The 14,378-nt window shown below is 42.0% G+C and overlaps 1 protein-coding gene across 1 annotated transcript in view; it reads left to right on the forward strand.

Annotated features, from left to right (window-relative positions):
* Positions 1 to 14,378, forward strand: part of LOC140845272 (SPATS2-like protein) — a 68,194-nt gene that overhangs the window by 46,035 nt on the left and 7,781 nt on the right. The window contains 2 exon segments of the mRNA XM_073219266.1: positions 4,340 to 4,428; positions 6,928 to 7,030. Coding sequence (XP_073075367.1) covers positions 4,340 to 4,428; positions 6,928 to 7,030 — 192 coding nt within the window.

The following is a 14,378-nucleotide window of genomic DNA, read 5'->3' on the forward strand; positions in this document are numbered from 1 at the left end:
ATGTTTCTCCAGCACCAAAACAGAAAATTCGTAGCACATCACTTTCTAAGAGGTTAACAAAATACTTCGGATTTCACATACTCAATCTCCCTTCTTGGGACAGTGATGTTAGGTACCAAGATCTGTGGAATTTGGAGCATCTCTGGAGAGCACCCCCATTTTTTAAATTAATGCATCAATGAACATCTTCTGCATGCTTCTTTATGTGCAGTGTACTATTACAGACTCAGGCAAATAACGAACAGCAGACCAGAGGCCCTGCACTCCTGGAGCTGGCAGGCGAGCTGAAGTGGCCAGCTTGGGTCACAGGGTTCACCTCACTTCTGTACGTGGTGCTGCAGCCCCTGGATTCAGAACTGTCCAGAGCCCTGTGGAAGCCAATTCACATGCACAGGAGGCAAGCAGAGCTGAGTTCAAATCCAAGTTCCATCCATTTATTGGATGTATGTCCTTGAACCATTTCATTGACTTCTCAAAGTCTCAGGTCACATGTCAGTAAAGGAACAATAAGAATAGTATCTATCTCAAAAGATTATGTAAAGATAAAATGAGAAAATACATGCCCAGCACTTAGCACAGTGTCTGACACGGTATGTGTACAGAGGGAAAAGCATTTATTCTGAAGAGGTTGCTCTGGCCTCCTCGTGGTGAGAGTCCGAGGAGCTGTGCAGTGTCCTCTCGGGTGACACGCCTGTGTCCCCAGACAGAAAGGACCCTTGCACGCTGCCCACTCAGAAGTGAACTGCCTTTACAGCCACCGTGTCACGCTGGCCCCTTTGTGGTCTCAAGAGTGATTTCCACATTTTCTATTTCCTGCACATGTTATAAACCATATTTCCTCATTTATAACATAAGCTCCTCTATCCCTCAAGGCACCTAATGCGATGTATTATGTACATATTTCATAATATTTGTTAAATGAACTATTGTAATTAAGTCAGTGACTACAGGCTGTGGAATCCAATTTTAGTAAAAAAAGGAGTAAAAAAAAAAAGGGAGTAGAGTCTAGATGAATATATCTGACTTTATTAATAATATTTATAGCTAGCCTTTTTGAGTGTACTAAACACTTCACGTGTGTTATTTCATTTAGTTCCCCAATAACCCTACAAGGTGGGCATGATTATTTTACAGATGAAGAAACTAAGCATGTTATAGCACTGTGTTCTCAGACTTCGTCTGTATACACAGGGAATTAAAGACCTAGATAGGCATATTTTTGCAGAGTCAAATCTACCAGGGATATTGAAGAGAACATTACTTTCTATTAATAGGAACACAGATATATTGTGAAGTAAAATGCACAATTCACAAGAATATTTAAGGAATAAAAAGTATTCAAAAGAATCTTTGTGCTCAAAGAGCTCCTTCTGCTCCAGTTCTTGGCCCCCGGGATTTCAAGTATACCCTGTGCCAAGGAGTATTATTTGAGAAGCCCTGAAATTTTCATGGTTCAAGCAATAAGAGCAAGCTCCCAATGTCTTCCAAAAACTGGAAGGAATGTATAAATCTTACTGAGAAAATGGATTTCAGCATACCAGATACTGTTTATAAAAGTAACTAAATAACATTAATCAAGGCCTGAAAGCAGTGAAAATCTAGCTGTGTGGAACTATCTCCCTCTAAAAATTTCTGAAAGGATATTGCTTTCAAAACATACTTATTATTCTGTTTTACAGTCAAGGATCAATGTGTCTCAGGATCTGATCTGTTCTTTGTTTTTATTTTCTGTGATTGATGTTTTTGATGTGAAAATGTTGGGATCCCCAAAGAATACTGACTTTAGATCTCTTGTATTTTTAAGCCTTTTTCATAATGAGAAAGTTTTTGAAGTGTTAATGAGGCTATATGTAAAACTCATCCCAACACTCGCTGATGCAAAGTATTCATTTCCATGCACATTTGCATGAGGGTAAACTCAGAATTTATTGGTGGTCCTGCACCTGCATTCCTATTTTAGGGGCCGTTTATATCTATTTCTGCAAAATATTTTGTTTAGTGTGAACCAAGCTCTACTTAATCAAAAAGAACAGTTCTTTCCAAATGATCCATTTCGGATCCCACAAATGATCCATTAAGAAAAGTCAGATCTGTTTAACTGTATAGACAGACACTCAGTGTGGACTGACCCCTCTACTATCTGTTCATTAAGTCTGAGCCTTCAGAATTTATTTTTTTATCTGCAAGAGAAAAGTACCTCGTTTCATCTTCCTACTCGAGAATCGCTTTCTCATGCTCCCTACTTCAGTTCCATACATATGTGGAATTATAATGGCAAACAAATAAATAATCAAGGTATGAATCTGGACATTTTTCTGTGGCCTCTGTAGAAAAGGAACTTCTGGCTTTCTTTGCACATTCCTTTTAAGTAATGTATTGATTCACTCAATCCTTCATTCAGCAAACATACTGGGCACCCACTGTGACCAGGCCCTAGATGGCATGGACACAGAGAAGTACATGTGCAGTCTCTGCTGTGATTGGAGATGCCTAGAGAGGCCAGGTGGAAATGTGAATGCGCTCAGCAGGGAGGGCGTGACGTGACCATGGCCCACTGGGCACGGTGCTCCATCTACAAAGGGCAACAGCTCCTCACTCAGCCTCAGCCAGTTGTTGCCACGTGGGAATGCTGGCCAGCTATATCCAGGAATTCCAGTATTTTAAGAGAAGCAGAAATCCAGCTTTCAAATGGAATCTAATTTTCAAATGTGGGCAATTAGTTTGTGAATGTAATGTGTGAACCAAACAAAGCATGTGTACTCTGTGGCCAAAAGTGATAATGGGCCAGCTTTTTGTGACTTCTGGTCTGACTAGGTAACCAGGACACCATTCAGCAATACAATGTCTACACTCAGGTGGAAAATCCTTTCACTCCCCTCATGGTAGCAAGTTTTTCGCCAGCTCCTCTGTATCTTGAAAGACTGCCAGGCACAGATTAGCCTCCGCCCAGCTCCATGGCATTGTAAACGGGAGGCACGGGGAGTCCTGGTAAATAATTGAAGCCTGGTTAGAGTAGTTTGGCAAATGATTAGGCTTTATGAGTTATAGATTAGTTACTTTATAGACATCTCAACATTGGTATCAGCATTAACAAGGCAATGTTTCTCCATCTATATGAAGAATGGTTATGGTCTACAGGAAATCTTAACTCTTGATTGCTTCTGAACTTTTGTTTTTTTGAGGTGACTGTTTTTGATATTTATAAATTAGGAACCCTTACCATCAGAAATCATATTGTTTGGTTTTGCATGTATGCTGGGAATCTAGTCTAATAAAGCGGTTGACCCTTGTTCAGTCAAGAATGAAATATGAATTTGACATGCATATCATCTTAGTTGGATGGAATTCTCTTTTTGTGTAACTCAGAATGCTTGTCCAAAAGACATGAAGGCAGTTCGTATGTGACTTGAATTACAGAACTGACAACTCTGTCTATTGGAAGGTCAAGTCTCATATTTAAATCTTGCCCTATGAGTTTGTATGCATTGCTTTTGTGATCTTTTGGGAAACACACACATACCCACAAATTAACCTGTGAGCTACAACATTTATTTGAACCTTTGGTTCATTTGGCAGATGTGTGAGTGTGGCACCAGAAAACCCCCTGGAGTCCTCTCTGGATGTGCAGATGCTACAGAGTGAACACGAATCCAGTTCAAGCAGGCTTTGACTCATCCTTGAAATTTTTCCATTGGGAACACTTACCACAAAGACAAGACGTTTTGGTCTGGAACTCCTCTCTGGTTGCAAAATGGACACAAATCTGTAGAATATTTTTTTTAAAAGCAAGGCACATTTAAGTTCACAAAAAGCTAACAAAATAAAACTTTTATGTAATATTCAAGCCACACAACTAGTTGCCCTAAATGAGTGTGTGTTAAAATTCATAAGGTCAGAGGCTGTTAAAATTTAATAATACAGCACATAGAGAAGAATGGTTTTTGCTTAGTGGGTTCCCTATCCTTGCACTATTTATTCAGATAGGATTTTAGTTAAGTGCCTTTTTTTTAGAGGTAGTTGTTCAGAGTAATGCACAGATTTAAAAGTCCAAATTAAGTAAGTGAGACCACATGCCAGTGAGGAAAAAGAGAAAGATTGTGGGTGTACAGTGAATCAGAAGGGACCGCATGTGCCATGGGGATCGCTGGATAAGGACATCCAGAGATGGGTGGTTAGTAACAAACACCAACGGGAGAGCCACCTCCGTAACCAACTCAGAAAACATAGTCATGGCCCAACAATGCGCTTAGTGTGTGCAGGGAGAACTGGATTCAAGAAATTAGGTCATTTACTGTGTTTGAATCTCTGGCCCTAATTGTTACTCCTCCTTCTTTGGCAGTGGAGATCCTGACTGCTCGTCAGAAGAAAGCAGAAGAACTAAAGAGACTTACCGATCTAGCCAGTCAGATGGCAGAGATGCAAATCAAGGTCAGTTCTCCAGGATCCCAGCCTGGACCCTCAGCCAGAGATCTGGTCCCCACTAGGTTTGTTTTGCATCCATGCGGTGCTACTCTCTGAAGAGCACCCAGCTCTCTTCCATAAGGTTGAAATAGAGAATTCAGAAGCATGAAGAACCAACTAATCACTGTATTTAAGTATACTATGGTTTGAAGGGATATATAATTACAGAGTAGAGGTACGAGCAATTTTCCTAGTCAGTGGAGACCAACCCAAATAAAATGTACTCAACCGTGAATTAGAGCTGGGACAGGGATAGTATTTTCAGTGTATGTAATTTATGTGTACAAACAGAAGCACACACATAAGTAAGCACACACTAAGTATGACCTTGGTGTAACAGTAAGGATTGTAAAGAATATGCAATATGTAAAGATTTCTTCCCTATATCCTTTTCTAGCTTACTTGCCCTTTCATTAAGAATTTCACCCACAAATATATATTTATTGGATTTCTTCCATTGCAAACAATAGAACATGACCCTGGCTAACCCCATGAACAACTGGAATGCAAAAGGTATCAGTGCAGCTCACCAAAGCAGAGTGTGATATGAAGACTACAGGCTACAATTAGGCAGAAGCCCAGGTGGCCACTCAGGGGCCATAGGCAGTAGTAACTACAAACTCTCTTGAGGGCACCAGCAGGGAGTGACTCCAGATGTCATCACCCTTTGTGTCACTGCCATTGGTTCAAATGCCAAAGAAAGAGATTCTTATCAGCCTCCACTTGGGTCAGTCCACTATTTGGCCAAAAGCATCTTGATTGACAGACCCACCCACACAGTGGATCTTTGAAACTGTGTTGGAGTGCAGTTACCAGAAGGACAAATGGTTCCCAGAAAGGCAAAGACAAGCATCTACAACAAAATAGGAAGTTGCAGTTTATAAATTTTCCCTTATCCTCCTCTTTTTACCCCAGTACACTGTCATACACACATATGCACATGCACCCCAGCTCCAACCAACTTCTAGGGCACTTAAGTACTTTGAAGACAGTTTCCGATAGCTTTATAGTGGGATTGCCTGCTCATCCAGGCATAAAACTGGTTGGGCATGGTAGAATCTGGCAAGGGTCCCCTTCTTCCCCACTGTCCCAGTTAGGATGAAAGGGATCCCCTTGGGGACAAGGACCACCCCTGAGGGTCCAGAGACACTGTAGAGGTCTTTCCCTTCTCATTTGCTCTTCTGGTTTTTGTTGCCTCGCAATGGCCTCCTAACTAGTCTGTCTGCCTCCACTGTCTCCTCCAGCTTGGTTGTCCACCCTGAAACTGTAGTGACACCCCCCAGAGCCAATCTGGTCTTTCCCAGTATGGTCTTCCCTTCCCCTCAGAATAAAACCCACAACTGGACTCTGGCACATATAGTCCAGCCTCTGTCTCCCGTCGGTGGGACACCAGGTGAGGAACATGAAGTCGTCAGTGTCCTGGCCCACTAAACACGACTCATCTTTCTTTTCTGCTTATCGAGGTCCCACTCACCATAAAATGATTCATAGCACAGGCTTTGCAGGGAAACCGTTCAGCTCTGCAACTTTGGATAAATTACTTTTCTCTTAGTTCTTAGAACCTAGATTCCACCTCTGTAACAGAGAGAGATAATAATAGTACTGACTTCTTAATAATGTGAACAGATGAAAGTGAGATTATCTGTTAAGAATTTGGCTCATGTCCAATAAGTCCTCAAAAGTTTTTTTGATAATGTTCCAGTTCAAATACTTCCTCTTACATGGCTCTTTAGCCTTGCCCTCAGCAGGAAGTAATTTCTTCCTCTGTCATATTCCTAAAGCACCTACCACAGTCCACCTTATATTGTATTTAGTGTTATCTGTTTCCCTTGCCATGTTGAAAAGTCCCAGTAAATTCAAGGAGGGCCTGAGTCATACTTATTTCTGTATTTCTCACTCCACCCTCCAGACATAGATCTTAATTTTAAATGAACTGAAAAATAATCTCTTTCCCACTTCCTTTAACAACACTTGAAATTCTACCATTCAAGATAATATTTTCCAGTTTCTAAAGGCTTTTTGGATTTCCTGGTTGCCTATTAAAATAGAGAAGGATATCTAGGAAGGATGACATGTTTTCTCTTGAGAGAAAATACCCTAGCAAGCCATCGCCAAATTAGGAAGATTGCCGGAAGGCAACCCAAAAATGTGCAACAAGGACATGAGGTGCTCAAGGAAGGACAAGGGGAGCTGAAAGGTTAACTAGAAGAGTCCAGTCACACGTTTTGCCAGTATCACAGTTTTGTCTAAGGGAAAGGCAGGACCATATTCCGAGAACAAAAGGGGTCATGCTCCAGGCAGGTCAAAACCAAGCTGATTTAATGCAGCCTCATAGTGACAGAGCCGGCTTGATTCCTCACTGGCTCACACCGTCAGTGGTAGCAGAAGAGCAAAGTGGATAATCTGCCATGTGCCTTGGGCATTTCTGTAATTGTGGGACTCCTGTTCTACTTCTCTTTCCTCCAGCACTTTGTCAGCGAGCGTAAATATGATGAAGAGCTTGGGAAAGCTGCCTGATTCTCCTGTGACATTGAACAGCGAAAGGCCCAAATCATGCTCTGCAGAGAAAGTGAGTTTTGCATCCTTGCTAAATAATTCTGTGTGAGTAGGTTCGGTGCTATTTGGAACTGATGTTGGAAATGTCAGGTGTGTAGTCCCCCAGGGGGTTAAAGGGAGATAGAAAGAGAGTTAATGATCTAAGTTCATGACACAAGTCACTAGAAATGTCAAGATTTGAACTTCGAGTCTTCAAATGCCACTGCCCATCAGTAATCCCCAGGATTTATTAAACAGAACAGAACAGACCAACTAGTTTATATCTTTTGCAAACTTCTATTAAGTGCTGCCAAATAAACTGCCTCTCTGATTTCTACAGCCTGGTTCTGCAGAGCCCTGTTACTGAGAGTGAGCCTTCCTCCCCAGTCTGGGAACAGTCAGCTATTGTGAAGGGCCCTGTTCCTGCGTGTGCTGCTCCGCAGTGCCTGAGCTGAGCTGGCTCCTCGGTTCCTGTGCTGAGTGAAGTCTGCAGATAATGAAAGACTTCGCTTCAGCCATAAACCATAGTCTTGTTTGTTATTATGCCCTAATTTAGAGCAGCTAATGTGCAGCAAAATTGGCTGATAATTGTTTCCCCTACTCCAGCCCATCCTCCAGGGGAGGTGAGAATGAGCCCTACAGTGGCTTCATGGGTGGCCATAAGGAGGAAAGGAGGACTAGTGAGGGACATGGAATATCCCCAGCCTCCTAGTCAGCTAAAAAATTGCAACTTGGCTGCACTTTTTTTCCTCAAAATGGAAATTGCCTTTTTTCCCTGAGTGTAAAAAATAAGCTTGAGCTAAAAATTACAGAAGTACATTAAATAGAACATGACATTACTTTTGTGTATCATTCACACTTTTTATGCACATATAATCTACTCTGTAAATTATATATGTAAAATTATACTAAATATTATAATTTACTGTCTTATGTAATATATAGTAGTTTGCTTTTATCATTCCACAATATATGGTTGAGATTTTTCTCTGTCAGTATATTTAATCCATAATTTATTTAAATATAATCAACATAGCCAGTCCCCTGATTGTGGACATTTAGGTTGCATCACATTTTTCACCATTAAAATAACACTGCTGTGAGCACCCTCATTCACATATCTTTGGCAATTACCTGATTTTCTGACTACATTTATTTTGAATTACTTTCTTCTTTTCCATATGCTCCCTCCTCTATGAAAGAATCTATCCATTTCCCATTCTCTACCCCCAGCTCTTGCCCCACCCCTAAAAAAGCAAACCACCTGGCTCCCAGTTGGAGATCTATCTGCCCATCCTAGTGTCCTCTTCAGCCTGATGATGAGTGGGACCCTCACCAAGTGCCTGTCCCCGGTCTACAGTGGGATGGGGGGCACAGCTACCCCCACTTCCTCCAGGGCACCCCCAGGGCCATCTAGGGGGAGGAGCCATCCCATACCGGATCCCAAGTGTCCACACGGAAGCCAGCCTCCCATGTTGGAGACAGCAGTCCTCAAAAGGCCCTTTCCTTTAAAGCTTTGTCGAGGGCACTTTGAAAACCCACAGCTACAGAGCCAGAAAGAGTGGCCTCTGAGCTGCAGCAAGTGAGGACCCCCATGAAACTGAATCTCATGAGCACAAGGGCCACCAAAATCCCCTGGTTGTGCTTGTACAGCCCCAACATGCCAGCACATGTTACCTATAAAATAAAGGGACTAGAAATATATCCCTGTCCTTTCCATTTCTAATGTTCTATGATCCCTATTAGTCACTCCTCATCCTGTAGAAGAACCCTAGGATTAAGTCCGATCCAACACAGATAGCGGAAAAAATTGCTTCTAAAAATTGGTGATATTTTTAAGATTCAAAGGTTTTGCTGTCCAGCCTGACAGTCAACTTCTAGTGAACTGGAGGCGGAGCCAGGATAGCGGTGTGAGTAGAGCAGTGGAAATCTCGTCCCAAAAACACATAGAGCTATGAAAATATAACAAAGAAAAATCTTCCTAAAATAGAGACCACAGGACACAGGACAACATCCAGACCACATCCACACCTGCAAGAACCCAGCGCCTTGCGAAGGGGGTAAGATACAAGCCCCGGCCGGGGGGGATACGAGCGCCCCTCCCACTGGCTCCCAGCGGGTGGAAAGAAACCGGAGCGGGTTTTTTTTGGCGAGTGCTTTTTGGAAGCCTTAAAGGGACGGGCACCCGTTGCTAGGGAGGCAGGGTGGCGGGACCGGTGAGCAGGTGCCTGGGACTGGCGCCTGAGGACAAAGAATATCCCGCGTTTCTCCCTGCAGGACCAGCGGGTGGGTACCTGAGACCAGTGCCTGAGGACGGAGGAAATCGCGCATTTTTCCCTTTTTTTTTTTTTTTTCTCTTTTTAGCGAGCACTTTTTGGAAGCTTTAAAGGGACAGGGACCCCGGTGCTAGGGAAGCAGGGTGGCGGGACTGGTGAGCGGATGCCTGGGACCGGCGCCTGAGGACAAAGAATATCCCACGTTTTTCCCTGCGGGACCAGTGGGCAGGTGCCAGAGACCGGCACTTGAGGACAGAGGAAATCGCGCGTTTTTCCCCTTTTTTTTCTCTCTTTTTTGCGAGTGCTTTTTGGAAGCCTAAAAGGGACAGGGACCCCGATGCTAGGGAGGCAGGGCGGCAGGACTGGTGAGTGGGTGCCTGGGACCAGCGCCTGAGGACAAAAAATATCGAGCGTTCTTTCCCTGTGGGGACCGGTGGGTGGGTGCTTTTTGGAAGCCTTGAAAGGACAGGGACCCTGGTGATAGGGAGACAGGGCAGCAGGACCAGTAAGCGGGTGCCTGGGACCGGCACCTGAGGACAAAAAAAAAAAAAAATTGCGTGTTTTTTCCTTTTTTTGTCTTTCTGTTCCCTCTCTCATTGTTGCTGTTGTTGTTTTGGTTTGGAGAGTGCTTTTTGGAAGTCTTAAAGGGGCAGGACAGGTCACTTAGACCAGAGGCAGGGAATCTGGGGATCTCTGGGCACTCTAACCCCCTGGGCAGCAGGGAGCACGGAGGTCCCTTACAGAGATAAATAGCCTCCCGGCCGCTCCCCCTCCAACGGGGCTCCACCATTTTGGAGGAACAGCCCCAGCCAGGCCAAGCCCACAGCAACAGCGGAGATAAACCCCAAAGCAACTGGGCAGGAAGCAGAAACCCTGTCTGCGCACAGCTGCCAAGCACAAGCCACTAGAGGTCGCTATTCTCCCAGGAGAAGGCCACAAACCAACAAGAAGGGAAGCTCTTCCAGCAGTCACCTGTACCAGCTCTGCAAACTATCTCTATCACCATGAAAAGGCAAAACTACAGGCAGACAAAGATTACAGAGACAACACCTGAGAGGGAGACAGACCTAACTAGTCCTCCTGAAAAAGAATTCAAAATAAAAATCATGAACATGCTGACAGAGATGCAGAGAAAAATGCAAGAGCAATGGGATGAGATGCAGAGAAAAATGCAAAGGCAGTGGGATGAGATGCAGAGAAAAATGCAAGAGCAGTGGGATGAAGTCCGGAAGGAGATCACAGAGGTCAGGAAGGAGATCACAGAAGTGAAACAATCCCTGGAAGGATTTATAAGCAGAATGGATAAGATGCAAGAGGCCATTGAAGGAATAGAAACCAGAGAACAGGAACGTATAGAAGCTGACATGGAAAGAGATAAAAGGATCTCCAGGAATGAAACAACACTAAGAGAAATATGTGACCAAGCCAAAAGGAATAACATTCGTATTATAGGGATACCAGAAGAAGAAGAAAGAGGAAAAGGGATAGAAAGTCTCTTTGAAGAAATAATTGCTGAAAACTTCCCCAAACTGGGGGAGGAAATAATCGAACAGACCATGGAATTACACAGAACTCCCAACAGAAAGGATCCAAGGAGGACAACACCAAGACACATAGTAATTAAAATGGCAAGGATCAAGGACAAGGAAAGAGTTTTAAAGGCAGCTAGAGAGAAAAAGGTCACCTATAAAGGAAAACCCATCAGGCTATCGTAAGACTTCTCGACAGAAACCCCACAGGCAAGAAAAGAATGGCATGATATACTTAATGGAATGAAACAGAAGGGCCTTGAACCAAGGATACTGTATCCAGCACGACTATCATTTAAATATGATGGCGGGATTAAACAATTCCCAGACAAGCAAAAGCTGAGGGAATTTGCTTCCCACAAACCACCTCTACAGGGCATCCTACAGGGACTGCTCTAGATGGGAGCACCCCTAAAAAGAGCACAGAACAAAACACACAACATATGAAGAAGGGAGGAGGAGGAATAAGAAGGGAGAGAAGAAAAGAATCTCCAGACAGTGTATATAACAGCTCAGTAAGCAAGCTAAGTTACGCAGTAAGATACTAAAGAAGCTAACCTTCAACCTTTGGTAACCACGAATCTAAAGCCGGCAATGGCAATAAGTACATATCTCTCAATAGTCACCCTAAATGTAAATGGACTTAATGCACCAATCAAAAGACATAGAGTAATAGAATGGATAAAAAAGCAAGACCCATCTATATGCTGCTTACAAGAAACTCACCTTAAACCCAAAGATAAGCATAGACTAAAAGTCAAGGGATGGAAAAACATATTTCAGGCAAACAACAGTGAGAAGAAAGCAGGGGTTGCAGTACTAATATCAGACAAAATAGACTTCAAAACAAAGAAAGTAACAGGAGATAAAGAAGAATACTACATAATGATAAAGGGCTCAGTCCAACAAGAGGATATAACCATTCTAAATATATATGCACCCAATACAGGAGCACCAGCATATGTGAAGCAAATACTAACAGAACTAAAGACGGAAATAGACTGCAATGCATTCATTGTAGGAGACTTCAACACACCACTCACCCCAAAGGATAGATCCACCGGGCAGAAAATACGTAAAGACACACAGGCACTGAACAACACACTAGAACAGATGGACCTAATAGACATCTATAGAACTCTACATCCAAAAGCAACAGGATATACATTCTTCTCAAGTGCACATGGAACATTCTCCAGAATAGACCACATACTAGCTCACAAAAAGAGCCTCAGTAAATTCCAAAATATTGAAATTCTACCAACCAATTTTTCAGACCACAAAGGTATGAAAGTAGAAATAAATTCTACAAAGAAAACAAAAAGGCTCACAAACACATGGAGACTTAACAACATGCTACTAAATAATCAATGGATCATGAAAACAAATCAAAATAGAGATCAAGGAATATATAGAAACAAATGACAACAACAACACTAAGCCCCAACTTCTGTGGGATGCAGCGAAAGCAGTCTTAAGAGGAAAGTATATAGCAATCCAGGCACACTTGAAAAAGGAAGAACAATCCCAAATGAATAGTCTAACATCACAATTATTAAAACTGGAAAAATAAGAACAAATGAGGCCTAAAGTCAGCAGAAGGAGGGACATAATAAAGATCAGAGAAGAAATAAACAAAATTGAGAAGAATAAACCAATAGCAAAAATCAACGAAACCAAGAGCTGGTTCTTCGAGAAAATAAACAAAATAGATAAGCCTCTAGCCAAACTTATTAAGAGAAAAAGAGAGTCAACACAAATCAACATAATCAGAAATGAGAATGGAAAAATCACGACAGACTCCACAGAAATACAAAGAATTATTAAAGACTACTATGAAAACCTATATGCCAATAAGCTGGAAAACCTAGAAGAAATGGACAACTTCCTAGAAAAATACAACCTCCCAAGACTGACCAAGGAAGAAACACAAAAGTTAGACAATCCAATTATGAGCAAATAAATTGAAACAGTAATCAAAAAACTACCCAAGAACAAAACCCCGGGGCCGGATGGATTTACCTCGGAATTTTATCAGACACACAGAGAAGACATAATACCCATTCTCCTTAAAGTGTTCCACAAAATAGAAGAAGAGGGAATACTCCCAAACTCATTCTATGAGGCCAACATCACCCTAATACCAAAACCAGGAAAAGACCCCACCAAAAAAGAAAATTACAGACCAATATCCCTGGTGAATGTAGATGCAAAAATACTCAATAAAATATTAGCAAACAGAATTCAACAGTATATCAAAAGGATCATACACCATGACCAAGAGGGGTTCATCCCAGGGATGCAAGGATGGTACAACATTCGAAAATCCATCAACATCATCCACCACATCAACAAAAAGAAAGACAAAAACCACATGATCATCTCCATAGATGCTGAAAAAGCATTTGACAAAATTCAACATCCATTCATGATAAAAACTCTCAGCAAAATGGGAATAGAGGGCAAGTACCTCAACATAATAAAGGCCATATATGATAAACCCACAGCCAGCATTATACTGAACAGCGAGAAGCTGAAAGCATTTTCTCTGAGATCGGGAACCAGACAGGGATGCCCACTCTCCCCACTGTTATTTAACATAGTACTGGAGGTCCTAGCCACGGCAATCAGACAAAACAAAGAAATACAAGGAATCCAGATTGGTAAAGAAGAAGTTAAACTGCCACTATTTGCAGATGATATGATACTGTACATAAAAAACCCTAAAGACTCCACTCCAAAACTACTAGAACTGATATCGGAATACAGCAAAGTTGCAGGATACAAAATCAACACACAGAAATCTGTAGCTTTCCTATACACTAACAAGGAATCAATAGAAAAAGAAATCAGGAAAACAATTCCATTCACCATTGCATCAAAAAGAATAAAATACCTAGGAATAAACCTAACCAAAGAAGTGAAAGACTTATACTCTGAAAACTACAAGTCACTCTTAAGAGAAATTAAAGGAGACACTAATAAATGGAAACTCATCCCATGCTCATGGCTAGGTAGAATTAATATCGTCAAAATGGCCATCCTGCCCAAAGCAATATACAGATTTGATGCAATCCCTCTCAAATTACCAGCAACATTCTTCAATGAATTGGAACAAATAATTCAAAAATTCATATGGAAACACCAAAGACCCCGAATAGCCAAAGCAATCCTGAAAAAGAAGAATAAAGTAGGGGGGATCTCACTCCCCAACTTCAAGCTCTACTACAAAGCCATAGTAATCAAGACAATTTGGTACTGGCACAAGAACAGAGCCACAGACCAGTGGAACAGATTAGAGATCCCAGAAATTAACCCAAACATATATGGTCAATTAATATTTGATAAAGGAGCCATGGACATACAATGGCAAAATGACAGTCTCTTCAACAGATGGTGCTGGCAAAACTGGACAGCTACATGTAGGAGAATGAAACTGGACCATTGTCTAACCCCATATACAAAGGTAAACTCAAAATGGATCAAAGACCTGAATGTAAGTCATGAAACCATTAAACTCTTGGAAAAAAACATAGGCAAAAACCTCTTAGACATAAACATGAGTGACCTCTTCTTG

This window comes from Manis javanica, chromosome 12 (genome assembly GCF_040802235.1).
Source record: "Manis javanica isolate MJ-LG chromosome 12, MJ_LKY, whole genome shotgun sequence".
In the NCBI taxonomy this organism is placed as follows: Eukaryota; Metazoa; Chordata; class Mammalia; order Pholidota; family Manidae; genus Manis; species Manis javanica.